We start from the raw sequence: 26,658 nt of genomic DNA, 5'->3' as shown, positions 1-26,658 counted from the left end.
GGTAAATGAGGGAAATAAAATAACAAAAAGTTACCATTTGAAATCAACATCATCTAATTTGTTACCTTACCATTTCAACGAAAGGTACTTTGGAACAACAAAAAAGTTATAAACTTACCATATCTCCCATAATATGTTAACCAAATTTTGTAATAAAGTAAAACGTAACAAGTATTCCTTCAGACAAAAACCCTTGAGACACACAGGCTGTTTGCCGGCGTTTGGAGTTTTTTCACAAGCAAAACCCAGGGGGATCACCCCCCCCCATCGCAGCAATGTCCATCGCCACCTGCTTTTCCTCCCCTTCCTTCTCTCCTCTCCACAAGTCTATCTCCATCCCTAAAATTTCCACCACTTTCCCTCTCCACCCCCGCATTTCCTCCTTCTCCACCACCAACACCACCACCACTCTCCGCTACCGCCAACCTTCTCCGTTTTTAACCTTCTCCGCCCTTCCCGGTGGCAATGGTGGAGATATCAACAACTCAGATGGTGGCGGTGGAAACGATGACAATGGCAAAGGCAATGGTGGTGGTCGTGGTGGTAGTGGTGGTGAGGATGCGGGTGATAAGAACAGGAAAGAAGCTATGGTTGTGCTGGAGGAAGCAGGTAGATCAATGGAGAGTTTACCCAAGGACTTGGCGGCGGCGGTTCAATCTGGGAGGATTCCTGGGTCTGTTATAGAGAGGTTCTTGGGGCTTGAAAAGTCGGGGTTCATGCGGTGGTTGATGCAGTTTGGTGGGTTTAAAGAGAGGCTTTTGGCTGATGATCTTTTCTTAGCTAAAGTCGCCATGGAATGTGGTGTTGGGATCTTCACCAAGGTTTGTTCCTTCACCCCTCAACTTCCATTACATTTGATGATGCTTTAACTTTTAAAAGACAAGTTGTAAGATATAATTTCATTTTAGTAAATCAGAATATTGGATACCTAAACTCCCTTATCTGAATTCAAAAGATCCACTTCTTGTCATCCTAGTTATACATAATTCTATTTTTTTTCACTCTTTAACTGTCAGTAGCTGTGCTTATGTTCATGGCCTGTTTTGTAGACTGCTGCAGAATATGAACGTCGCCGAGAAAACTTTTTCAAGGAGCTGGAAATAGTTTTTGCAGATGTGGTATGCCTGTTATTGCCTCATAAACCATTTCTTTTAAACACTTACCTTTTCACCCCTCTTTTGCTCTGAATAGCAAGGATGACTTGTTTTCTAATTTCAAACTATGTATTTGAGGATATTGATTGATTTCATGGCTGAATTTGTATTATGAGGAAGCAGTGAGACTTTCCTTTGCAAAATTTGTATTTATTTTTAACTTTATATATTTTGGCTCTATAATGTATTTTTTCCTTGATCCTGAGAGTTACATTAGCACATAATGCATGGATTGTTATGAAATAAATATCCAACCCTGTTATTTCAATCACTTGAAACTCCTATTCGTTTTTCTAGGTAATGGCCATAATTGCAGATTTCATGCTTGTTTATCTTCCTGCTCCAACTGTCTCTCTCCGGCCTCCTCTTGCTGTCAATGCTGGAGCCATTTCCAAGTTCTTCTATAGCTGCCCTGATAATGCTTTTCAGGTTTCTTTGTTGTTGTTGTTGTTATTGTTTTTTTTTTTATGGATATTTTGTTGTTTTATAGTAATGAAATTCTGTCTGCAGGTTGCTCTCCCGGGGACCTCATATTCACTTTTGCAAAGATTAGGTGCCGTAATGGTAAGATCTTTTGTGTCTTGTAAACTTTAAAGAATAAGATTTCTGAATATCTGAGCTATGAATGACAAACCACCATTTCATGTTTTATGTGCTTTGCAGCGCAACGGGGCCAAGCTTTTTGCAGTAGGCACAACTTCTTCACTGGTAAGTGTTTGGTCGGAAATTGTTTGCAATCTAATTTTTACAGTTATAATGCTTGTTTTTAGTTTTCGGTATTTGTCCAATCTTATTATCTTTTCTGTTTCTGGAAAGAATATCATTGCTTTTTTGGAAATTGAATTATGAAACCAGATTTGGGTGGCACTTAATGGAATTTCATTTTGTTGTAGGTTGGGACAGCGGTCACAAATGCTTTGATTAATGCAAGAAAGGCTGTTGATAAGTCTTCCGGAGCAGAAGTTGAAAATGTTCCCATACTATCCACCAGTGTTGCCTACGGTGTATACATGGCAGTTTCTAGCAACCTCAGGTATGTAAAATTTAGGCATTAAGTTCTGTAATTTATTAAATTATATAATCTTTCCAATTAAGCCTTAGTTCTGTTGGCCCTGTTGATATTGCAACAACCAACAGAAAGTGGGTTCAAATGTGCTTAATGGGATTTTCCCTTCAATTTAAAAGTCAGAAGTTATAGGTAGAAGTAGGCATTGCATAAAAAATATATATAATTGTTCTTCATGTAATTTATGTAAAAATTATTCAAGATAATAATAACTCAAGCATGATTCAAATATATCAATTAGTTTGATCATTTTTACAATGCTAGCATAACTAATATATTGTAAATCGATATTCTACTCTGTTCAATTTTTATTATTTTCTTCTTTTATTAATAATATAATTAATAAATCGATCATAATAGTTCGTTAATGATATATAAATTAATATAAATATAATATATTATGTTGGATTTATAAATTTATTGTTTATAAAATTTATAAAGTTATCTATTATATAAATAATTAATATTTTATATTCAAAATGAAAGTAATATATATATTTTTGTTTTTGGGTCAATGAAAATAATAATTTAATGATTAAGTAATTCAATATAAATTTTAATCTTTTCATTTATTATTATATAAATTCATTCAACAAAAATCTTTTTAATATAATTAGAATTCTAATATTTAAGTGTGATAAATTTTATAAATAATAAAAATTAAATTGACAAAAATAAGCAATATAATGAATAACAAAGGACCTATTTAAAAGTTTTTCCAAATTCATGTTTATATATATATATTATAAATTAGATGTTAAGACTTCAAAAGTTACATTGTTCACAGAAATGCTTTACAGTTTTACCATTACAATTAGCAACGATACATTCTGATAATATGACATAATACTGAGCTATACAAACGGGAAGGTTGCTCTCCCATCCCCCAATGCCAAATTCTCCCATCCTAAGATTCAATATTGTAGATCTCTAAGTTGGAATCTCAACCAAGGTTACCGGTTGTTTCGGCCAAATCACTCCATTCCAGTAGTGAACCGGAGCAATAACTTTAAGTTTTGCTATTGTGTTGGTAACAACTATATTTGTGCATACTGGTTGATTTCGCCCGTGCCTGTTGGAGTACAGTGTATCAATCGGTACTATCTTTTTTATATTAACGTTGGATTTATTGAATAATGAATTGTTATATTCTTAGTATTGGATGATTTTTCTTTTGTTTAATATATGGAATAATCTCTTTTTTGCTTGTTTATTTTAGATTCATTTAATGATAGATTGTTTTTGTGAAATTTATTGAAGAATATTTTTATATAAATTAATGATTTATTTAATCTAATTATTTGATATTTGTAAATACTTTTTATATACATATCAGATATTTTTTTTAAAATAGTAATGTGTCTGAAACGGTACCTCAAAATAGACTGATATCAATACGTACCAATGCCAGTGGAGAAACAGTATGTTCCTTAGTCCTGTGCTGTCTTGATCTCAACTCCCAATGAACTAGGGTGTCATTTTTGGTAGCAAATGGTGAACGTCTGATTTATTTCATAAAAACCATTGAAATGTAAAGTGTAATATTTAAGTCTAAGGTTTTGTTGGAGCATTAGCTATTGCTGACAGGTAGCTCAAAATGGGATGCTTTCATTGCTTGTTTTGGTGTCGGTAAACATTACGATAATGTAGCTATTTGTATTGTAGGTAGGAGGAAGGAAAACCTGCTCTTCTGTTAGTTACCTTTAGAGTATTTGTCTAGCTAAATATCTGGCTACTATATTGACAAAAAATTTAGCTTATGATGCTCTAAATTTTCATTTTTCTTGAAGATATGTTTGACATGCATGTCCGCACATTTTCAGGCATAGGTATGAGATATTCATGTATGAGATATCTAACACTCACAGTCAAGTCAAAGTAACATAGAATTTAGGTATTAGATGAGAAGTTTTGTTGTTTGAAGTTCTGTTTAATTCCAGATGTGTACCCATGAAACAAGCATGTCTTGACATACCTATTCCATGATGCATAAATGCTGGGAACTGATTGTGTTTTGTTCCAATAGGTACCAAGTGCTGGCCGGTGTAATTGAACAGCGTATTTTGGAGCCTTTGCTACACCAGCACAAGCTCATGTTGAGTGCAATATGCTTTGCCGTTCGAACAGGCAACACATTCTTGGGTTCCCTATTGTAAGTTTCAACATCAATCTTCAACTAGGATAGTCAATTTGCTGCTTACAGCTTCTCAATTTTCATGATTTCACTTTCATAGGTGGGTAGATTACGCTCGTTTGGTCGGCATTCAAAAGGCTCATGAAGAAGAAAACACCGCATTGGAGTGACTAATGTGGGTTAAACTCACCATGAAAGCAGCTTCGCTGGTCTCATAGTTTAGGGATGGGAAACCTTAGTTGTAGACGGTAGGTTTTCATTGAATACAAGTTTCATGGATAAGCTGACATTTCAATAGTTTGAATTTTCCTTTTGCTTCTCATCCCAATTACAGAATATAAGTTTTAAGGTTTAGAAAAGAGAAACACCCATTTTCAAGTTTCATTACCTTTCAAACCTGACAATTGTAGGGTTGGTATCATGTTTGTGTAGTTTCTCATGTCAAGTTATTTTATGATTATATAACTTTTGGCATTTTAATAATTTATGTTTATATAGATTTGGCATATTTTTGTAGTTGAGCAGTGTTTGTATTTGTATTTCATATTGCGATTTCAAGTTTTTTTTTCCTTGTATTGTATTCATGTCTAGTACAAAGACTTTCTGCAACTCTCCAAGCTAATAGCATAACTATCCTTTTTTTCTTCTACAAATGATAAATACTATTTGAGTGTATTTTATCTTCTTCTTTTACATTAAAATCTAAAAATTGAATGATTTGAATACAAGTGATTATAATTTTAAAATTTTCAATTGTTACATAAATATATCGAAAATTATCACAATGATCAATTGTTTCATGCATAAAATATTGATATCAATATATAAAAGTTAAGCTGAATGAAGAAGAAAATGCGGATACAGAGGTTTGCGAAAGAAAACAAAGGGCAGAATGTTGATCTTAGCAAGCATTCAATTAAATCGCAGATCTAATATAGTAAATCATATAAGAGAAAGAAATGGCAGGCGACTCACATTAAGGGCTTCTCCGATGGCTGGCGCCTGCCGTCCAAAAAGAAGGGCGAGGGAGAAGTAGAATTTTGGAGATTTAACAATATGGTTATTCCCATATCCTCAAAAGAATCTCTTTTTCAACATTTCTTTCCTTAATATATTATTCTAAAATCATATAATTCAAATTCAGACAACTCGGGTGCCACCCAATTTTGTAGAAACTAAAAACCAACCGGAGGTGGAACGGATTAGACTTCGAATTTCTGTTAAACCACTTTTAAAAAATAATGAAAATTCCAAAAAATTTGTTAATAATAATAATAATTTGATTTTTGTTTTTTTTTAATTTCTAAACAATTCTAATTATTTTCATTTGGGATAAAGCAATGTTTTACCCTTAAATTTGACAATTTTTTTAAATTTAATCCTTAAATTTGGATTCTGATGGTACCTAAAATTTTTTAAAATATATAATTTAAAAATTCAAAAATATTATATACATATTTTTAAATTTTAATTTGAGGAGGACTCATCGTTTCGGTTTATATGTCAGCAATTGAGACATATGATTGATGGTCGAAGAGATGGAATTGGTGGGATGATAAAGCATTCGAAAATGAGTGGAAGAGAGTGAGATTTTAGACCAATTAAAACCTGAACCGATGCAACTGATGTTTCAAACCATTGCTCCTTTCTGCTTCGATCCTGAATTTAGGGGCAAAACGTAAAGGAAGGGAGTAAGTTCTCCTTTTGAAACGCTCTTCATTGAATCATATGGAGATGATGGGTTCCATCACCAATCTCTCCCTCATTTTGGACCATATCTACTGCCACCCATCCTCCCCTCAACATGCAACCGACCAACACAAAACACTCCAGTTTCCCTTGTTTTTATTACCATTCCACAAATAGACAAAACTAATGAACTAATCTTTTTTTTGTATCGAAAACAGTGAAACACCTTCCTTCCTTTTTCTTTTCTTTTTCCTTTTGCACTTGCTCTTTTCCATTCGGTTCATTTTGGCTCTTTCTTACTCAATTTTAATCTAAACGAAGTCAACATTTTCATTCATTGCAGTTACGGTAAATCCTGATTATAAACCAACCCCCTGAAACCCACATTTCATAGATTTGCACTTGCATGCAGCAGAAATTTCCGATTTCTGTTGAGTTCATTCATTTCCTTTGATTCTGCAAATGAAACACAGGTTTAGGAGCCGTTCTTTCTTTGCTTTAGCCAAATTGCTAGCTATTTTCTGTCCACTTCTTTTGATTTTCTACACATTCTTGTATAACCCTCCCTGTAATGAGCCTTCTTCAGATATGTTGTCACCAATGGTGGTGAAACTCTCCAACTCAACTGAAACTGTGAATTACCCCACAAACATTAGCCACATTAAGTTCGTTTTGGTCGGCTGCACTAAAACATGGCTGACCAGGAGACCCTACACTGAAGCCTGGTGGAGACCAAACCAAACCAGGGGAAACATCTTCATGGACTCACCTCCCCCTAAAGAATTCCTCCCTTGGCCTAAAACTTCTCCACCCTTTCAGCTGAATACAGATGCCACTAAGTTACCGGTATACCCGAAGCTGGCCAACCCGATCGAGGCTCGGATTTTCCGATCCGTATTGGACTCATTTAGTCTAGGGGATAACCAAGGTGTGAGATGGTTCGTAATGGCGGATGATGACACGGTGTTTTTCATCGACAATTTGGTACAAGTGCTGGCCAAGTATGACCACACAAAGCAATATTATGTTGGCATGCATTCGGAGTCAGTGATTTCCAACTTCCTATTCGCCTTTGATATGGCGTACGGTGGTGCCGGATATGCTTTGAGCTATTCACTAGTGGAACAACTGGCGCCATTGATGAATGATTGCCTTGAAAGATACCCATTCATGCATACCAGTGACCATTTAACATCCTCTTGTTTATTTGATTTGGGGGTTGCTCTAACCCTTGAAAGGGGTATTCATCAGGTAATCCCACTTTTACACACTACTCCCTTCGATTATCAATTTGGTTGTGTGAGGTGACGCAGTAAATCTACAATCCCTTTCATTTTTCCTATAATAATATTTCCTTTGTATCAAATTGATCCTGGGTTTAGTCTACTTGGGACTGGGATCTGGGTGATCTAAGATTGGAAAATTTGTTAATTAAATGATTATTATTCATAAGTACAGGTTGATCTTCAACTGTGACATTAAACTGCAGATTGATCTTCTTGGAGATATATCAGGCATGATATCAGCTCATCCACAGGTACCGATTGTTACACTTCACCATTTCGACAATATAGACCCAATCTTCCCTAACAGGAACCGAACCGAAGCAGTAAAGCATCTGATGAAAGCCGCCGAAATCGACCAATCACGGCTGGCACAGCAAACGATATGCTACGACAAGCCAATGAATTGGTCTGTGTCAGTCTCATGGGGTTACTCAGTTCATATATATGAAAGTATTATTCCTCGGAGTATCCTAAGGAAACCCCTTGAGACATTTAAACCCTGGAAGGATGGTCCGCCTCCATTGTACATGTTCAATACCAGGTTGCTTACCAACGATCCATGTCATACGCCCCATGTATTCTTCATGGAATACATTAGGAAATTGAAAGGAAATTCCGTAGTTCTTACAACCTATAGACGAAAAGCTCCGCGTCGGCAACAACCTTGTTTCGTCCCCGGAAATTATTCGGCGGATAATATCCTCAGAGTTCGAGTTTTCTCGAATGCAACAGTGCGGAAGGAGGTATTGGTCTTACCATCCGAGTAACATAAATTAGCTTTACATTTCATTCTGATTTATTATTGTTGTTGTTCTTCAGGCTGGGAAAATTGATTGCTGCAATGTGCTGCATATGGCTGGCATGAATGTCATGAACATCAAGTTAAGGAATTGTAGGAAGGGTGAAGTCATTGCATAGTTGGATCATCTTCGGTTGTATTGATCTTAAATGGTATATGTATAAATATAGTAGGGATATGTTTACATTAAAAATTATTAATCTCATAGGCTGCTAGTCAACTTTTTTTAATATCATAAAGCTAATTTGACAACTCCACTAGCTACTATATTTTCATTTCCATAACCAAAAGATGTTATGAGACACCACTAAGTAATATTTTTATTGCACCTGATGTAAACGAAATTAGAAATTTATAGAATTTTGATTTTATAAACAATCATTTCTTTAAATAAATATGCATCTTTTTTAACTTTTTAATTATATTATAATTTAATTTACAGTTGAATCAAATTTCAAGCATCTGATGTAGCCAATCATATATTTAGTATTTGATAGAAAGACATAAAAAATTTAACATTACTAACCATTGCAACAAAAATGTTATTAACCATATTACTGTGCTGGTAATATCTGATAAATTTCGTACTAAAATATATTAAAAATAAAAAAATTAAATTGTTTTTTTGTATAATTTTTTAATTTTATTTTATATTTAACGCTAAAAACATTTTAAGTACAATATAAAAATTTATCAAAGCTTTTAAAAATTTTAGAAATTTGAAATAATATTTAAAAATAATTCTACAAGTTTTTAAAGTTTAATACATTGTTTATAATTTTTCCTAATAAAAGGTTTTAAAATTAAATAAAAATTATCAAAATTTGAATAAATTACATAATTTTAAAGCAATTTTTTACGACACTATTAAATATTTTTTATTTAAATAATAACATTTCTATAAAATACACTAACACATGGCTTAAAAAATTAGTATATGTATAATCACAATTGTCGAAACCGTTTTTTGAAAACAAAAATTTTAGTTTCGACTTAAAAATAAAAACAAAACCGGAGTCGCCACCGATCCTTGATTAAGGTGTGATCGGCTCACCTTAAAAATGACTTTGGTCTACGAAATTTGAGAAAATGGGCTCGGGAGTCAGTTACGCACAAGGAAGGATTAGCACCCTCGTAACGCCCAAAATTGGTACCAAATTGATTTTTTTAAAATGCCTTGGTGTCGAAAATTTGAAAAGATTTTAAAAGGAAACTTTTTATTTCATGAATGGATTAAAATAATAAGGCAATTCTTATTTCAAAGAAATAAAACACCACACCCAGTAAGTTAGGTCACAATGTTTTTAAATCTTCAAAATACCCGAATATTGCCTTTTGTTTTTGAAAATTCTTATTTCGAGAAGAAAATGTCATGACCAGTAAGTTAGGACCCAACATTTTGAATTCCCGAGAATAAGCTTTTATTTAAAATTCGTGAATTTGTTGCAAAACAAATACTTGGCTTTCTAAATTCATCGAAAAATAATCGCGATCCAGTAAGTTAAGACACGATCTTTCACGAGAATCATGAATGCCAAATATTTTGGAATTTATAAAATAGGATGATTTAAATACTTTGAGAAAATCAAAATTGATATTTTAAAGAGATGCCAAAAAAGGGTTAAGGCATAACATGAAACAAATACTCTAGTTTAAGACAAATATGAATAAATATTTACAAGTATATGTACAAGTACACTATATAATTAAATTTACAAATATGCGTACACATATATTTAACGATATGTACAAAGATACACATAAAAGATGAAATGGGATATATCAATCAAAATATAATAAAATGCATGCATATATTTGGAAATCGTGAAAATAAAATAAACATAAAGCATGTACATGTGTATATATTTACAGATTAAAATGTATATGTGTATGTACTAGTAAATCATGAAAATAAAGTAAAGATAAAAAAATGTATGTGTGTATAATTTTACAAAAATAAAAATGTATGAGTATATATATATAATATAAAGTATATAAAAGTTTTTAAAATATAAAATATATATATGAAAAACGTATGAATAAAAGATATGCATGAATTCATAAGAGCTGAAAATCGTATATATTAAAAATGCATATATAATTACAAAAGTAAAGTAAAACAAATGTTTTCAAAAGTAAAATATGAAATATATATATGTTTTGTAAAAAAAACATGTATTTATAAAATTAAAGAAATATATTAAGAAATTATGAAAATGTATATATATGTATATAGAAGTTAAGAAATAAAATGAAAAATAAAAAATGTATTAAATGTGTGCAGGTATGCATATACCACATAAAATGCATTTATAATGATTTTAGAAAATGGGTTTATAAACATATTAAAACGCACATGGTATAAAACATATATAAATGTATAAAGTATAAAGTATGAACAAAAAGAGTAAACAAAAAAATATGTATGCGAAAAATATATATACAAATTTAAAAAACTTAAAAGTATATATTAAAAAAACAAATGTATTATATATAAAAATATGCATGTAAATGTATAGTAAATTCAGTGTAATGATAGCAAACAGTATAATAATAATGATATAATGATAATAAAATAATAATAAGAATGGACTAAATTGAAATAAAACGGAAAAATGGGGCAGATTTGAAATTAATTTGAAGATAGGACTGAATTGAATGTGCACATGACGGCGGAGGACCAAAGGAGAAATTATTCCTGCCTTCCAAAAACGCTGCGCAGCAGTGGGTTAAATTGAAAATAAAAATATAAATTGCGGCTCAATTTAAAAAGAAACAAAGCAGGTTTAATTGCAACGCGCCACGAACAGGAGGGACTCAATGCGCAAATATACCATGTGACGTCAGAGCGCGCGGATCCTCCCCTTCGGGTCGGGTCACCGCGCGGGTCAGGGCCTGGACGAAACGGCGCCGTTTTGCATGTCATTTAAAACAATGCTTTTTCCTTTTCAAAATCATTTGAAACCGAAATGAAAAAAAAAAAAACACAGCCCCTCTTTTGCTCTGCTAGGGTTTCACCCCTAGCGTCCTCGCGCCGCCTCTCAGGCGATTCGGCCGGCCCGAAGTCCGGCATCGGTTCCGACCCCAACTCAGGTAAGCCTCCTTTTCTTTTTGTTTGTTATTTTAAATGAAACAAAATGAAAAAAGTGTAAAAAAAAAGGAAAAAAATGTAGAATAATAGTTACTGTTGACACAAAAAAGAAATCACCTTCGAAAGAAAACAAATTTTCGCTGCTTTTGTATTTCTGATTCTCTCTCTCAAAAGATCCGTCCCTCTAATCAGTGTACAAATTTGGCTTCATATAGCCCGATAAATGCTTTACTTTTACAATATTTTTCTTCTGGACTCTTAGTCCGTGCTTGTAGGTATTGTGGGAGTATGGCGCGGGAAAGAGGCTCCGAGACGTGCGCATGGAGGCCGAAACCTGCGGCGGTTAGGGGCTGTAGGAGCGCAAGGCTGCTTAGGGTTTTAGGTTTTCTTTAGTTGCTGGACTAGGGACCATTATTTTGGGCCTGTAATTAGGTTTTTTTTGGGCCACTGTATTGGGTTGTTAATTGGGCCTGTTTTAAGTGGGTTTGCACTATGTCTTTTTCTGTGTTTGGACCCAGGCCGATTGGGCCCTATTACAACAATAATTAAAATAATTATATTGTTTTTTCAACCACATAACTATTGGTATTTCTTTATCTTTTGATTATTATAAAAACATGGAGTGCAAATGTTGGAGAGGTTCTCCTCTGCGAGCACCTATTTAACAGCTTACAAGTTAATAATTGCTATATGCTTATAATTTTTGTATTTTTTAGATTTTTTTATATTTATTCATTATTATTTGTATTATTTTCAAAAGAAAGTTTGGTACGAAATATAATTTTGAAGTAAATAAAATATTATATTTTTAGTATATCATCATATTTTTTATACTTTCTCAAATTTTTGGTATTTATACATCTTTATAATTTTGGTACATCTTCATTTTTTTTATACTTCCTCATATTTTTAGTATTCTCTCATAATTTTTGTACATCTTTATAATTTTGGTGCATCCTCGTATTTTTCGTGCATCCATGTATTTTGGTATCCTTCATATTTTGGTATTCCTCGTAACTTTTTATACATCTTCATAATTTTGGTACATCCTCTCTTTTTTTTTTTTTTTGCTAATTCCTCATTTCTTTTGGTATCTCTCGTAATTTTGGTATTCGCTCATAATTTTTGTTATTTTTGTGTATTCCTTAATAATTTTTATACATATAAGTTTTGGTACTTCCTTGTATTTTTAGTACTTTCTCTTAATTCTTGGTATTCTATCATAATTTTTAGTATTGGAATGTTTGGTACAAGATATAATTTTGGAATAAATAAAATATTATTTTTAAATATTAAGAAATTTCAATGAGATTTTGTAACTGAAAAATTTGTAACCATTAAATTATAATTTTTAATGCTAAAATTTGGTACTAAAAAATTGTATTTCGTGATAATTTTAAAAGAATGTGAAAATTTAAATAAAGGAAAAAAATCATACGAAAAGAAAAATGGGATACGAAATAACCATAACGGATGTCTTGGATGGGCATCAAGTGGTTGATATTATCCCCAAGACCAAAACTTCTTGTTTCAGAGGGTGAATTTATCAAACTCGATCAACCGTTAATAATTAATCCTAATGCAGGTGGATTTGGTCAGGGGATGCAGAAATAGTACTTCAATATCCACTATGCAACCAAGGTTTTTTGTTTTTCTTGGCCTCTATTGTTTTTGCACAAATCTTTTTGGTTCTTAAAAAGAAATAATTTGAGAAGGTTCAAGTGTCCAAAATAAATTTCTAGAGTGAATTTATCAACATCAAGTTTGTACAAAAGAACAAATTCTTCCTAGCAATTAGATCAGGTGAGAAAAACCAAAAATTGGTATCCCTCGCAAATTTTGGTATCCTCTCATATTATTCGGTATTCTCTTATAACTTTTTTGTAATTTCTAGTGTTTTTTTTGTGTTCTCTCATAATTTTTTATACTTCCTCATATTTTTTTTTAGTATTTCCTTATAATTTTTGGTACTTCCTTATGTTTTTTTTGGTATTCTCTCATAATTGTTAGTACTTCCTCCCTCAATGTTTTTGGTGGTTCCTCGTAATTTTTGGTATGGTTTCAAAATAATGATTTAGTACGAAATATAATTTTAAAGTAAAAATATTATTTTAAATATTAAGAAATTTCAATAACATTATGTAAGGAACAAATTTGGTAACTTTTAAATTATTATTTTCATGTTAAATTTTGTAAAAAATTATACTTCATTGATAATTTTAAAATATATATGAAAATAAAATAAATGAAACAAATTTAGTATATCTTCATATTTTTTAAATTCTCTTTTTTTGTACTTCCTCGTAATTTTTATTCCCTCATGTTTGGTAATTTTAATTTTTGTATCCCTTCATAATTTTTGAAGTATTAGGAATACCAACCTAATTAATATGAGTTGGGTACCAAAAAGTACGGGAGAATATAAAAATTATAAGACACCCAAAATTATTGGTTGCGTCTTATAAATTCTTTTATTTGTTTATTTTAGATTTTATTAGTATGCAAAAATATTTTTTATGTCAAAATTAATTTCTCCAGTTAAAAATATTAAAAATTTTGATGGCATACTAAAATTATAAAAAAATACTAAGAATTATGAGGGATTATGAAGGCATTCAAAATCACGAGAGAATAACAAAAAAATTATGAAAGAATATAATTTTCAAAATTTTGAACTGTTTATCAAGTAACCTATTTGCAATTACAAAGAAGGTTAGTGAGGTTCCCCTAGAATTTCCCCAATTTTTGGGTTTCAAATAATAATAAAAAAGTGGTGAAAGAGAGAGAGTTGGTATGACGCTGCCCAAGAATATAGGGGGACTAGGGACCAACCACAATGGCCTAGCCTAGGGACTCACATTTTCATGCAAACAGTTACCAAGGGACTTTCTGCGTTTCTTATAAGAGCCAAATCAGTATTCATTTTAGTGTTTAGGGTTTAGGGTTTAGGGAATTTTGAATTTCTGAGAATAAGCTTTTTATTTAAAATTTGCGAATTTATTGTAAAACAAATATTTGGCTTTCTAAATTCATCGAAAAATAATCGCGATCCAGTAAGTTAGGACCCGATCCTTCACGAGAATCATGAATGTCAAATATTTAAAATTATAAAATATGATGGTTTTAAACAAAAAATTTTGACAAAACCAAAATATATGTTTTTGAAAGTGTGATGAAGGTTAATGCATAACATGAAATTTTAATTTAAATCATATGTATATATATATATATATATATTTACAAAATAGAAAAATAAAATGTATAAGTATATACATAGATAAATCATGAAAATTAGCATACATATGTATTTAAATACCTATATATATGTACAATACGTATATAGAGTAATGGGACACATGAAATAACAAAAAACATTTATAATAACTAAAATGTATGTATATTATAGAAAAGGTATAAATGAATGTTTTGAGTTATAAAATATAAAATGTGTATGTATATTTATATATGTATCGAAAACATTAATATATATATACATGTATGCAAAAATTATGAAAGGAAAATAATAATAAAATATATGCATGTACTTATAAAATATAAATAAAAATAAGTATAATATATTACAAAATCTGAAAATAAAATAATAATGTATATATATATATATATATATATATATATGTAAAATGCGCATGTATTTATAGAAAGTATATGTATATATATATATAAAATGCGTGTAGGTGCTAAAAATAATAATGATGATAAAAATAATGCATAATATAATAATAAGGATACAATGATAATATTAACAAGATTTAAAAATAAAAATAAAAATGACAAATGAAGGTTAAAAATAAAATAAAAAGAATTTAAGAACCGAATCTTAAAGTTAGAAAACACACAAAGGGACCAAATCAAAACACGCGCAATAAGAGGAGGACCCATATAGAAATTAATCCATTCTCTCAGAACGCTGCGCAGCAGCGTGGGCCTAATTGAAATAAAGATAAAATATGCGGCCCAATTTAAAAAGAAGCAAAACAGGTTTAATTGAAGTGCGCTGCAAAAGGGAGGGGCTAAATGCGCAATTATACCGTCCAAGGCAAAAACGCTCGGATCCTCCCCTTCGGGTCGGGTCACCGCGCGGGTCACACCATACGGCGCCGTTTTGGGGCCACAGAAACAGGCCCTAAACGACGCCGTTTTGCAATCGTTACAAAACCCTGAAATTTTCAAAAAAAACCCAACTCATTTACCTTTTTTTCAAACAGCATAGGAGACCTCTGCTAGGGTTTTATAGCCAAACACCCCACTTAATGCCGCCGCCGTTCACCACCCTTTCGTCGCGAGTTCATCGCGATCGGTGACCGGAGACACTCCGAGTGTTTTTTTAAACCCCTCCTAGCAGACTCGACGGCAAAGGTAATCCCTTCCTTTTCTTTTTTTATTTTTATTTTTTCCGCGATATAAAAACCAAGTCAAAAAAAAGAAAAAAATCTAAAAAAACTCCAATCATCACCTTTAAAAAACAAGTTTTTGCTGCTTTTATTCTCGATTCTCTCTGTCAAAAGATCCCCCCCATTTACATAATCTAAATGGCCTTTTATAGCCCGAAATCAAAAAAAAAAATCAAATCTAAATGCTATTTTCTGCTTGTTTTTCTCCTTCGGGCTCTTTGAGTCCGTTTTTGCAGGTATCGTGGTGTGTACGGCACGCGTGGAGAGACTGGCTCCGAGACGTGCAGCACCTAGCATCTTGCTGGAGGCGTGGAGGCTGCGGCGGCTATGTAACAGCCCAATTTTCAGTAGTGTCAGAATAGTGATTTGAGATCACTAAATCCGATGAAAACGTTAGAAAAATTTATTAATTAATAATTATAAGTTCAGCGTGATTTTAGAAATATTTTTGAATTAGTGAATTTTGTGATTTAAAAGAAAGTATTAGGTAAATTGGGTAAAAAACGAGGTATCGAGACCTCGATATCATAAACTGAGCCGTAAATATTTTTATAAATATTTACAGAGTGTCAACAGGATAATATTAAAGTTTCGTTAAGAAATTTTAACGTTTCGATAGTTAATTATGAAAAGGATTAAATTGCAATAGGGATAAAAGTTTAATTATAGATTAAAGAAAAGTTAAAAGGACCAAATAGGCAATTATGCCTTTTTCCAAAGTTGAGGCGGCATAAGTATAAAAATCTGAGATTTTATGTGTTAAAAAATATTATTATATTATAGTAATGATTATGTTTTTATATTATGTTATTATTAATATATTATATTATATTATTATATTATTATATATATATGACAAAGAAAGAAAGAAAAGAAACAGAGAGCAAAACAAAACAGAGAAGGGAGAAAGAAAGAAACAGAGAGCAAAACGAAACAGAGAAGGAAGGAAGGAAAGAAAGAAAGAAAAGAAAAGAGAAATTTGGGGTTTTAAGGTTCAGAGTTAATTTGGTAAGTCAATTTAATCCCTTTTCTCTTAGTTTTGAAGTTTTGGAATCCTAGAGATAAATACTACTTGATTTATGTTGATATTTTGAAAGTTAGTAGATTATTAGATGATGTTCATGTTGAATAAATTGAAGTGTTAGGGGTTAAATTGATTGAATTTCAAGTTAGAAGTTAGTAAAGGATTTAATTGTAAAATAAAGTGTAAGTTTTGAATAGTAGGGACTAAATTGAGAGAATTTCGAAATTAGGGATTTATGGTGAAATTGAAGAGTTAAAATGAGTTTATAGTAAGAATTAAGAGAGAATATAGAGTTAGATTGGGAAAAATAAAATTAGTATTGATAAGGGATTAAATTAGAATTTGGGTAAAGTTTAGGTATAAAAGAAAATATTTTGATGAAACTGAGTATTAATGATTTTAATTGTTTAATTACGTAGCTAATGTCGTGTATGAGTCATTGTCCGAGAAAGGAAAGGAGAAGGTGGACAAGGATTGACTCGGGAGAAATTTCGTTAGTATTACTATAATTCAATTTAATTATTAATTGTTAAATTTTAAATTAATATACATGATAAGCAAATTGAGGTAAGCATCACGACTGAATTGAATGATAAATACGTATTGGTATTGAATTTATTAATAGTAATTGTTGAATTTTGAATAATATGTTTAGTATTAAAAAAAAGATGAATATTGATATTGAATTGTACATGAATTGATTGGAAAATGAATTAAAATATATATATGAATGGAATAAAAGTGAATTAAATTGTGAATAAGTGTGATATATGTGAATGGTGGAATAAGTAGTAAATTGTAATGACGGAGAAATGATAAATCCTTTTGAAATAATTTTGTAAAGTATTTAAATAAATGAGGTTCAGATTTAATGCCCAAGTAGATGGAATTTAGAACTACCAGGATATTAGTGGCATGCCATTAAGGAACTTATTAAGGAACTTTAGCGCGCTCTCTGATATTAGCACGTTGGTGCTCTCGATATCAAGACGTTGGTGCTCTCGATTATTAGCACGTTGGTGCTCTCGATATATAGCACGGCGATGCTTTCTGCTTAGCACATTTGTGCTCTCTGTATTTGTTCAGATATCCGGTGTTCAGTAAAATCTAATTTGGGCTAAGATTATAAGTCGTGGACAAAAGTGAATCATTAATGTGTTAAGGTAAGTCTTATAAAGTTTATATGTACCGTTTTAGGCATAATGTGCCGTATTGGTGTTTTGGTTGGATCCGTATCCGCCAAGATCTGAGTCAAGTTAATAGGGTAAATGAATAATTTTGATAATATAAATTTTTATTGAATGATCTTGAATATGAATTGAAATAGCTATTGTTAAGAAGTGAGAAGTGAAAATAAAATAATTTGAAAGAGTGAAATAATATGTGAATTTAATCGAATACAAGTTATTGAAATTTAGTTATGGATTTAATGAATAAATTGAGTGTTAAAAGATTTACAATACATATTGATTATAAATAGAAATGATAATGAATGAGTTGATAAATTGATTGAATTTGTATGAATTGGAATGAATTATTAGAATGAGATGTCGAAAAATCCAATAGAATTGAGATAGTGAAATAAGGTATGAATACAACTAAATACAAGATTTGAAATATTGCTTATTGTTATTAATTATCAGGTTGATTTAAAGTACGAGAAAATGTATTGAATAATTGTAGACATAAATTTAAATGTATATAATTTATCGATTAATGTTATTAATTTGAATTATGATAATACCATTGAGTATTTCTATACTCAGCGTGCGGTTGTCTCCGTGCGCAGGTTAGTAGAAAGCCAGTATCCGGTCCAGTATCCAGAGCAATCCCGAACTCAGAGAAATTTTAGTTATGTACCTTTGTTTGATAATGTGGCATGTACCTAGGTGATGTATAGGTTAAGAATAAAAGTTTTGTTATTACGGTTGTAGAATGATGTTTAAATTGGTTATAAGTATGAAATGGAACTAATATGACATATTTGATACAAGTATGCTATATCTGTTATTTAATTGTGAATTAGTTATAAGTTATCCGATATGTCTGGTAATACTCCATAACCTTGTTTCGGTGACGGTTTGGGGTTAGGGGGTGTTACAGGCTAGGGCGTATGGAGGCTCTTAGGGTTTCAGCAAATGGTTTTGCTGGACTAAGGTTGAAATTGGCTATTGGGCCCGTTATTGGGCCTGCTGTTGCTTAAACTTTTGTTGTATTGGGCTCGTATGCAAGCCTGGACAATTGGGCTTATTACAATATTAATTAAATTTTAAAAATAATCTATATAAAATTTAAAAATTATTTAAAATTTATATTTTATATACCATGATATTAACAACCTGTTATCAATATTTGTTTGATATTAAAAATTATAATTACACAGTCGAAGCTGTTTGCTTTTTATTTTATGTTTTGCTCAGCAGTGGTGCCAGTCTCCGGGTTGGCTATCGCCCGCATTTTTTCTTCTCCCATCAAACATTTCTTTCTTTCTTCTTCCTATTCACTACATATGTTCTCTCTTTTCAGTTTGCAAATCTATTTTGTGTGTATCTTTGTTATCTTCACAAGTTGTGATGGACTGATGATGGTGCATGTCATTCGCTAAAACTTCACCGGCCACCAATAATTTTTCTTGGAAAGTAGGTGGCTCTTCGTCAACTTTTTAATTTGTTTCCATTTTGAAAGTATTTTAGAATAATAAATGAATTCATGTGTCGATTTGGACCCGTGTTATCTTAAGTTTTATATGTTTTTCTGTTTGTTTCTCAATTGTTTAATAAGTCTTCAGTTTTAGAAGTTTTTGTCTGCTCTTGCAGCGCATTTTTTAGTCTTGCTTATGCATGTAATCTTAATTTTACAAGTGATTTTAGAGATGATTTTGTTGTCGTTCTCTCTAGTTTGGTGAATGCTCAATTCTTTTGTCGATTTTTGCTCGCCGCTTTGGACCATCCGAGGCTGATTCTTTATCGTATTAAGTGCTTGCAATCACTCCAGATATGTCGTGCTTGAGTTGTGACAAAGTCAATTATCAACGTGTCATAATGTTCTATTGATGCTAAGGCTAAAGCTTTTGTTGTGTTGATAGAGCTTGTCTTTCACCATTTATGACGAGCATTTGCTATTTTTTCTTTGAATTGTATGGTTCCATTCATTGAATGAATTAATGAAATTACGTTTCAAAAAAAAAAAACAATCAGTTACCAAAAGTTATTTTATTATATTTGTACTATAATTTAAATTGAATATTTGTTAATACCAAAATAATAATAACTTTGCATCGTGCTAATAATAACACATGAAAATGACGATACTTTGCATTTGATTCAATTATAATTTTATTGCAATTAATTATACCTTAAGTTTATATATTTCATATATCATAATATTAATAAATTTAAGTTTATATATTTCATTTATTACCTAAATCATAATATTAATAAATTTAAATATATATTTTCTACTTTACAATATCATGTCTAAAAACTAAAATAGACATTTAATCTTTTGAAAAACATTTTTTGACGGCAATGGTAAACACTACCAAACCTTTCAAAAATACTTTTTCACGGCGTATTCTAAAAGCAGTTTTCAGCCTTAACGGTAAACTAGCCCTTAGTATTCTTCATTACTACCAAAAATTGTAGATAGTAAAAAATTAGTTAAGTTATATAATATTTAAATAATTTAATATAATGATATATGAAATATAAATTAATCTAATTTTACATATATATTTTAAATAAGTAATATAAATAAAGATATTTTGATAATTTCCACGAAGTAAAAAATACCTAAATCCCAATTGATGCATTCAAAGTGGAAAGACATTTTTCCACCATATTTTTTACTACAAAAATCAAATGTTGTTCATTACTTCTACAATAAAAGAAAAAACATTTTTAAGCTAAAAATGCTTTTCATCGCAATGCAGAATACACTGCTCAAAACCCAAAACCATCCTCATTCCCCGATTCTAACCCTTGTTCCTCCCAATAAGTATCGATTGATAGAACAAACAAACAAACGTGACTTTTCACCCTTTTTGGTCGGAATTTGCCGCCTAAATCCTTTAGCTTGTTCATCCGTGTCTACTCTCCAAATGCCCTTTCTCTCCCTAGATTCTATAATTGGGTCATTGCAGCACATGAAATAAACCTATTATTGGGTGGCTATTTTATTCAACCAAATATGATGCGAGCTGAACTCCTTTAAAAAACATTTGATTCATCTTTTTTTGTAACTCACTTATGTTTTAAATTTGTTATGAGATAAAATAAAATTATTTTAAGCTACTGCAAATTAAGATTTTATCTCTTTTAAAATAAAATTATTAATTCAATTAGTTAACAACAAGGTAAATTATACATATGACTACCAAACTATTTGTCAGATTTGATTGAGCCATCCAACTATGATAATCATCATTTAAAACTCCAAAATTGAGGACATTAGAAATTTTGATCCCTCATTGACAATATAGCATCTATAAGTTGTTGACTTACTGGTACAATAAGTCATTCAACTTCTTTTAAAAAATATTAATTAAACCTTTCTAGATCTTTTGCACCCGATTTAACTTTTGAATTGACAATTTTGACCAATGAAATTTTTTGACTAACATTGACCATTAGAAACTAACGGCAACATTGACGTGGCTATTCATAGACACAATTTCAACCAACAAATGCTGATGTGACAATCTGTGTCAACCAACAAAAGTTGACATGGCAATTCACATCAGCGTCGATGGTTGACGTGATAGCGTCACGTTAGCAAAAATAAAATTTCAAAAAAATAAAAATATTTTTTAAATTATTTTAAAAATAAGTACACAATTATAAAAGAACATAAAAAATTTAACATTTATAAAAAAAATATTAAAAATTAATTAAAACCATAAATTTTTATAAAAAAAATTTGATCGATCATATACGAGATTGAAATATGATCTCTTTTTTTTTTTGTAATATTGAAAAGTTCGAAACCTTTTTTTATTTTATATAATAACTAGAATTATCCATAACCCCTCCCCAACCCTTAGATAAGAAGATAATGTGCTTCAGCGCGCAAGAACCCACACCTTTCTATATTGACAACAATGTCTACACCAATTGAACTAAGACTCAATCAAAAAGTTTGAAACATTTAAACGTTAAAATATGGTTACATTTTATTTATCTACAAAGTGATGCTTATCAAAATGTTTATGTATATAATTATATTCTTTTCCATTTTTAGTTAAATGTTTATATATAATTCGACGAATGGTGTTTAAATTCAAATAAATCTAGACAATCATTTGCCAAATTCATTGTGTACTTATTTTTAAAACAATTTTTTTTTGAATTTTTTGGTGACATGGCACTATTACGTTAGCCATCGACGCTAACATAAATTGCCATGTCAGCATTTGTTGGTTGTCGTGGTGTCTATTAATAACCACATCAACATTGCAGTTAGTTTTTTAATGACAACGTTAGTCAAAATTATGAGTTTAAAGATTCAATTGAGTACATAATTGATTTCTTAGAAAAAGTTTGAGAACTTATTGATGACTAACATTGTAAGATGGTTGATATTACAAAATTTTCATAATTCGGTATGATTATATAATTTAATTTATTCATCAAAATTTAAATTTAAAAGGTATAACTAAACTAGAATCCAAATTATCTTTTTAATTTTAATATAAAATAATGTAAAGTTTGTTTCTTAATTTCATAAAATTTTAATATTATTTAAATATTATCTCAACATATTAGATTGATATGAAAGCCATATTAATTGTGTCATGCCAATATCATATTATTCAATTGTTGCTCCTGACAATTACCTGACCAAATTTTTCGAGTGTTTATATTGATAATTTTAATAGTTGAGTGATTAATTTTAGATCTTTGGAGTAGTAAAAGGATTAATTATGTAATTTATTAATAAAATAATAAAAGAGTAACAAAACAAATTTTTATAACGAATACAAAATTGTGGATAGTCAATTTGATATAAAAGTATGTCGAAAATGAACCATTAATAATGAAAATAAAAATAAAATTAATAAAATAATCTTTGATAACCATAAAATCAAATTAAAATCTAGTTTAAAAACGAGTTTATGTCACAATAGAAAATTAAAATTTTAAAAATCAAGTCAATTTGTGATATTTATAGCAACAAACTTTTCCCGAAAAGTACTTGTACTTTGTGCGAGACAGATCCAGGCATTTCTGGCTTAACCAAACATCCTTCTCCACTATTCTTGTATCACGAATTACTTCGAGTGTCGGCTCGAACAATCATGAATCAAACATAGAACCAAAAATGATATATTACTTTTAGTAAGAAAGCAATTTTCTCTCAATAGAAATCAATAGAATTGTTATTGATAAATTCTCACTATTTTCGGGCAGAATAACAATATCTCAAAGTTGTGTATTTTTAGCTTTACCAGTGTCATCTATTTATAAGAAGAGATATAAGAATCATGGTTGAATTAGTAGAATACAAATAATATTTATTTGATAGAAAAACTAGTCTTTTAATTTAACTAGGAGAAGGGGGCGGCACACTCTAGTTAAATATACTAGTGTTGTTGCCTCTCATGTGTATTATGAAGGGTTTTTTAGTCTCTCCTGCATTAGGTCCGATTATATGTGTTTCCTAGACTTTTAACTCAACACTTTATAATTTAATCAAACTCAATACATGTTTTTCTATTTCCCAAAATAAATATTATTTATTAATTTAATTTAATTAGATAAATTAAATAATTTTCTCAACTCAATTCTAATTCTATTAAAATCATATCAACTTTACCGTAAAAAATCTATGAGAAAATATATTTAATTTTCATGTTCAATGGATTCACGATGATCAATTAATTTTATTTTATTTTCGAGCTTTAATTATTTGATTAAATAATAATTCAAAAACTTAAATTAATTTTCGGTTATTTCCATACTTAGTGAGAAATCACATTTATTTCCAAATGTGATTCATTTCACGAACTTTATTATTTCCATTCATTCTTGTTCATTATTTGATTCTATATACAATTCATTTTTTGTTCCAATTACAAGCTAGCAGAGGGATAGATTGGACATATATAATTAGAGCTCAAATAATTTACAATTAAGTTTCAGTTTTTCGCCTATTAATTATAAACACATTTAGCCACGAAATCATTCTACTATAGTATCATGACCGAGCTCTCCCTAATTATTTATTATTACGAAAGCTATTCAGTCAATGTTCATCCAATAACCTTGCCATAAGTGTGTTACCCTCATAGGATATCTTTAATCTATTTGAGATAAATTTGTTCTCCCAATGTGATCATATTTTATCTCGTGGTAACCATTACATCTCCCTTCATGAAAAGTCAATTACTATCAAGTAGTAATTAAGTCATTTATTTCAAAGACAAATGATCGGTGGTCACGTTTATTTTTCCTCTATCATGTAATGTCAATGAGAAGATATTATTTACTCATATCTTGGGCTATGAGTTCACTATTGTGAATGATGCTATATACTGCAAAAGTCGTATACTTAATGCACCAGCTTTCGATTCCTTATTTATTTGAATTCAAGCTTTTATTTACATCGAAGTGTATGAGTCACACATATGTAGTCCATGAAGCACTCAATATTAAGGTATGCTACACTATGAACGTCACAATTGAATAAATTCATAAACAAATTCAGGATATTCTATTTTGGTCTTATCCGATGTATTGTCAGACCAGTCAGTTACATCTATATCTTTATCTTTTGGTAGTCATCCGTTCCGATGCTCAAGATAAGTATCTCACCAATTGGACTTGAAAGACGACATATCAATTTTTAAATTGGTTTGCTCATTTCTGATTAGACTAAGGACATGTTCAGGTTCATCTACTAATATAAGATATCTTTCTATATTACGGTCTGACCACGTAATACCGCTTAGTATTAGTTAAACATTAGATAACCAGTGAACCAATATTTTTTTTCCATTTTCCTTTGCGTGCAAAAATTATTGAGGACAATATAAAAAGGAATGTGATTTACGGATAATTTTATTAAACCAATTTGTTTGAAAAAATACAAGTATGCAAAATGAACATACTACCTTAGGGCAGTGGATCTAACAAGATGGAGAGACCACCCTAATCTCAATTATGGAGCGAAACTCTCATACAAACAATCGTACCAACCGAGGCCTCCTCCTCGATAGGCTCAAGCTTCAGGTATGTCTCTAGAAGACATTGTGAATAAACTTGTAGCTGGTTCTCTTAAATTTCAGCAGGACAAGAAAAGAAAGCGACAATTCAAAACCTAGAAAGCCAAATAAGCAAACTTTTCATATAGGTCGGTAGGTTGGAGTCCCAAGGGAAATTGTCGTCCTAAACAGAACCAAACCCTAGACAAAATGTGAGCGCAATGACTCTACGAAGCGGAACAGTCTTGGAACCCCTTCCAAGCACGAGTCATGGGCACAACGCTGGATGAGAAAAGAAGAAAAATGAACCAACAGTCGAGACAGAATCGGGAGCGCAGAAAATGGCTACAATACCATATCCTTTTCCTGGAAGATTGGCAAAAGATAAAAAAGAAGGAAGAATATCCTTAAAACGTTATGGAAAATTGAGGTATATATACCCCTGTTCGATACTATCAAGCAAATTTCTCATTATATGCACAAGCAAAAGGAAATTAGTTGGTAATGAAAGACTAAATAAATTGAGATTAGATTAAAGAGTTGAAGAAGAATTTGGGTTTTATATATTTTTGAATATGCGCATGCGGGAGAGGCGTCCTGTACTAAGAATTTAGATTTCGATTCTCTTCTCTTTCTTTTGCTCGCGCAATATTAAGCCTTCCCTTTTAATCTTTTCTTTCTTTTATTTTTAATTATTTTATAATACCCTCATTTGAATGCGTTTATTTTCTTGAGTGGCTAAATTTTGGTGGATCCGCAATTTGGGAGGGAGCTATGTGATTCAAAATCGTACTTAAAAACTTTCATTTGGTATTTGTTGTTTCTTCGGTTTAGGAGATAGACACTTTCATTTCATATTGTTGTATTGACACAAAGTCAAAAAGACCTTGTTGATTCGGTGTTGATATTCGTGCAGTTGGAAGTACCGAATCGATCGTTTGTCGTATTTAATTTACTGAAGAACACATTGGCGTGTCCAATTAAGTAGTTGGTTGAATCCATCAAGGGAAATAGCAATCAATCTAAACAACCTGTTCGGTTGAGACCGTTGGTTCGAGTTGGACCCTTCTAGTTCACAAGGCTACCAGAGAGCTAAATCGTGGATGCGTGTTTCGTGGTTGTTCGTTCGGTAAGGATAGTTGTTGGACATTCACGCAATTAATTTACACACAAAACGTTTGGTGATTTGAGGCGTCCTCAATCACTATAATTGACTTGTCAATTAAAGGAGAAGACTTATTATCAAGGATCGGTTCGAATATTCGAGCTCGAAGCTAGAATTTCTTCATATTGGTTTATTTTATTTAATTTCATTTCATTTCTGTCTTTTTTCATTGTTATTTTTATTTCAATTATTTTTACCATTTTAACTTTAATCAAATTTAAATCCCCCCTTTTTTTTTTCACAGGTTATCACATGTAGTTGAGTCTAAACGCTAATTTTAAATATTTCAATCTCGAGGATCAACCCTACTCCTATATTTTATTTATTTACTATTTAGGCATAGGAATATTATTTTGATGGATTCAACACTATCAAACTTATTAGGTAAAATGTTATATATTTATATGAATATCATAAGCTTTGTAATTACTGATTAGAAATATATATTTATATTAAAAATTAACTTAGTTAACAATTATATATTTTAAAAATATTACACCTAATTAATTTATAAAATTTTATTTTAAAATATTATAATATTCATATTCTAAATAATTCGTGTATGAATACATAAAAAATTTAAAATAGAGAAATATCACATATTTTTAAATTTTTATATAGTTTTGTATTGATGTAAT

The 26,658-nt window shown here is 30.6% G+C and overlaps 2 protein-coding genes and 2 long non-coding RNA genes across 5 annotated transcripts; all 4 read left to right on the top strand.

The window, feature by feature from the left end:
- Positions 1 to 135: 135 nt before the first annotated feature.
- On the top strand, positions 136 to 4,870 carry LOC105799392 (protein RETICULATA-RELATED 4, chloroplastic). 2 transcript variants are annotated; one of them, XM_012629920.2, is made up of 8 exons: positions 140 to 821; positions 1,050 to 1,118; positions 1,452 to 1,583; positions 1,665 to 1,718; positions 1,818 to 1,862; positions 2,048 to 2,187; positions 4,247 to 4,372; positions 4,455 to 4,870. In XM_012629920.2, the coding sequence occupies exons 1-8, from the start codon at positions 276 to 278 to the stop codon at positions 4,522 to 4,524; spliced, it is 1,182 nt and encodes a 393-aa protein (XP_012485374.1). In that variant the 5' UTR covers positions 140 to 275; the 3' UTR covers positions 4,525 to 4,870. The 2 variants fall into 2 exon arrangements, with proteins under 2 accessions (XP_052477461.1, XP_012485374.1); XM_052621501.1 differs by lacking the exons at positions 1,665 to 1,718; positions 1,818 to 1,862; positions 2,048 to 2,187; positions 4,247 to 4,372; positions 4,455 to 4,870 and adding an exon at positions 3,091 to 4,235 and having other exon boundaries at positions 136 to 821.
- A 1,455-nt stretch (positions 4,871 to 6,325) lies between these two features.
- LOC105799390 (uncharacterized) lies at positions 6,326 to 8,506 on the top strand. Its single transcript, XM_012629919.2, has 3 exons — positions 6,326 to 7,294; positions 7,533 to 8,072; positions 8,149 to 8,506. The coding sequence occupies exons 1-3, from the start codon at positions 6,506 to 6,508 to the stop codon at positions 8,245 to 8,247; spliced, it is 1,428 nt and encodes a 475-aa protein (XP_012485373.1). The 5' UTR covers positions 6,326 to 6,505; the 3' UTR covers positions 8,248 to 8,506.
- A 2,428-nt stretch (positions 8,507 to 10,934) lies between these two features.
- On the top strand, positions 10,935 to 11,798 carry LOC105797926 (uncharacterized). Its single transcript, XR_001134861.2, has 2 exons — positions 10,935 to 11,221; positions 11,482 to 11,798. It is a non-coding gene; the product is annotated as an uncharacterized LOC105797926 (long non-coding RNA).
- A 12,982-nt stretch (positions 11,799 to 24,780) lies between these two features.
- Positions 24,781 to 26,183, top strand: LOC128032411 (uncharacterized). Its single transcript, XR_008188514.1, has 2 exons — positions 24,781 to 25,285; positions 25,772 to 26,183. It is a non-coding gene; the product is annotated as an uncharacterized LOC128032411 (long non-coding RNA).
- Positions 26,184 to 26,658: the final 475 nt, after the last annotated feature.

The sequence above is a fragment of the Gossypium raimondii genome, chromosome 9 (genome assembly GCF_025698545.1).
Source record: "Gossypium raimondii isolate GPD5lz chromosome 9, ASM2569854v1, whole genome shotgun sequence".
NCBI classification, from domain to species: domain Eukaryota; kingdom Viridiplantae; phylum Streptophyta; class Magnoliopsida; order Malvales; family Malvaceae; genus Gossypium; species Gossypium raimondii.
Note: the sequence above shows the minus strand (reverse complement) of the source record. Positions and strands in the feature narration are given on the sequence as shown.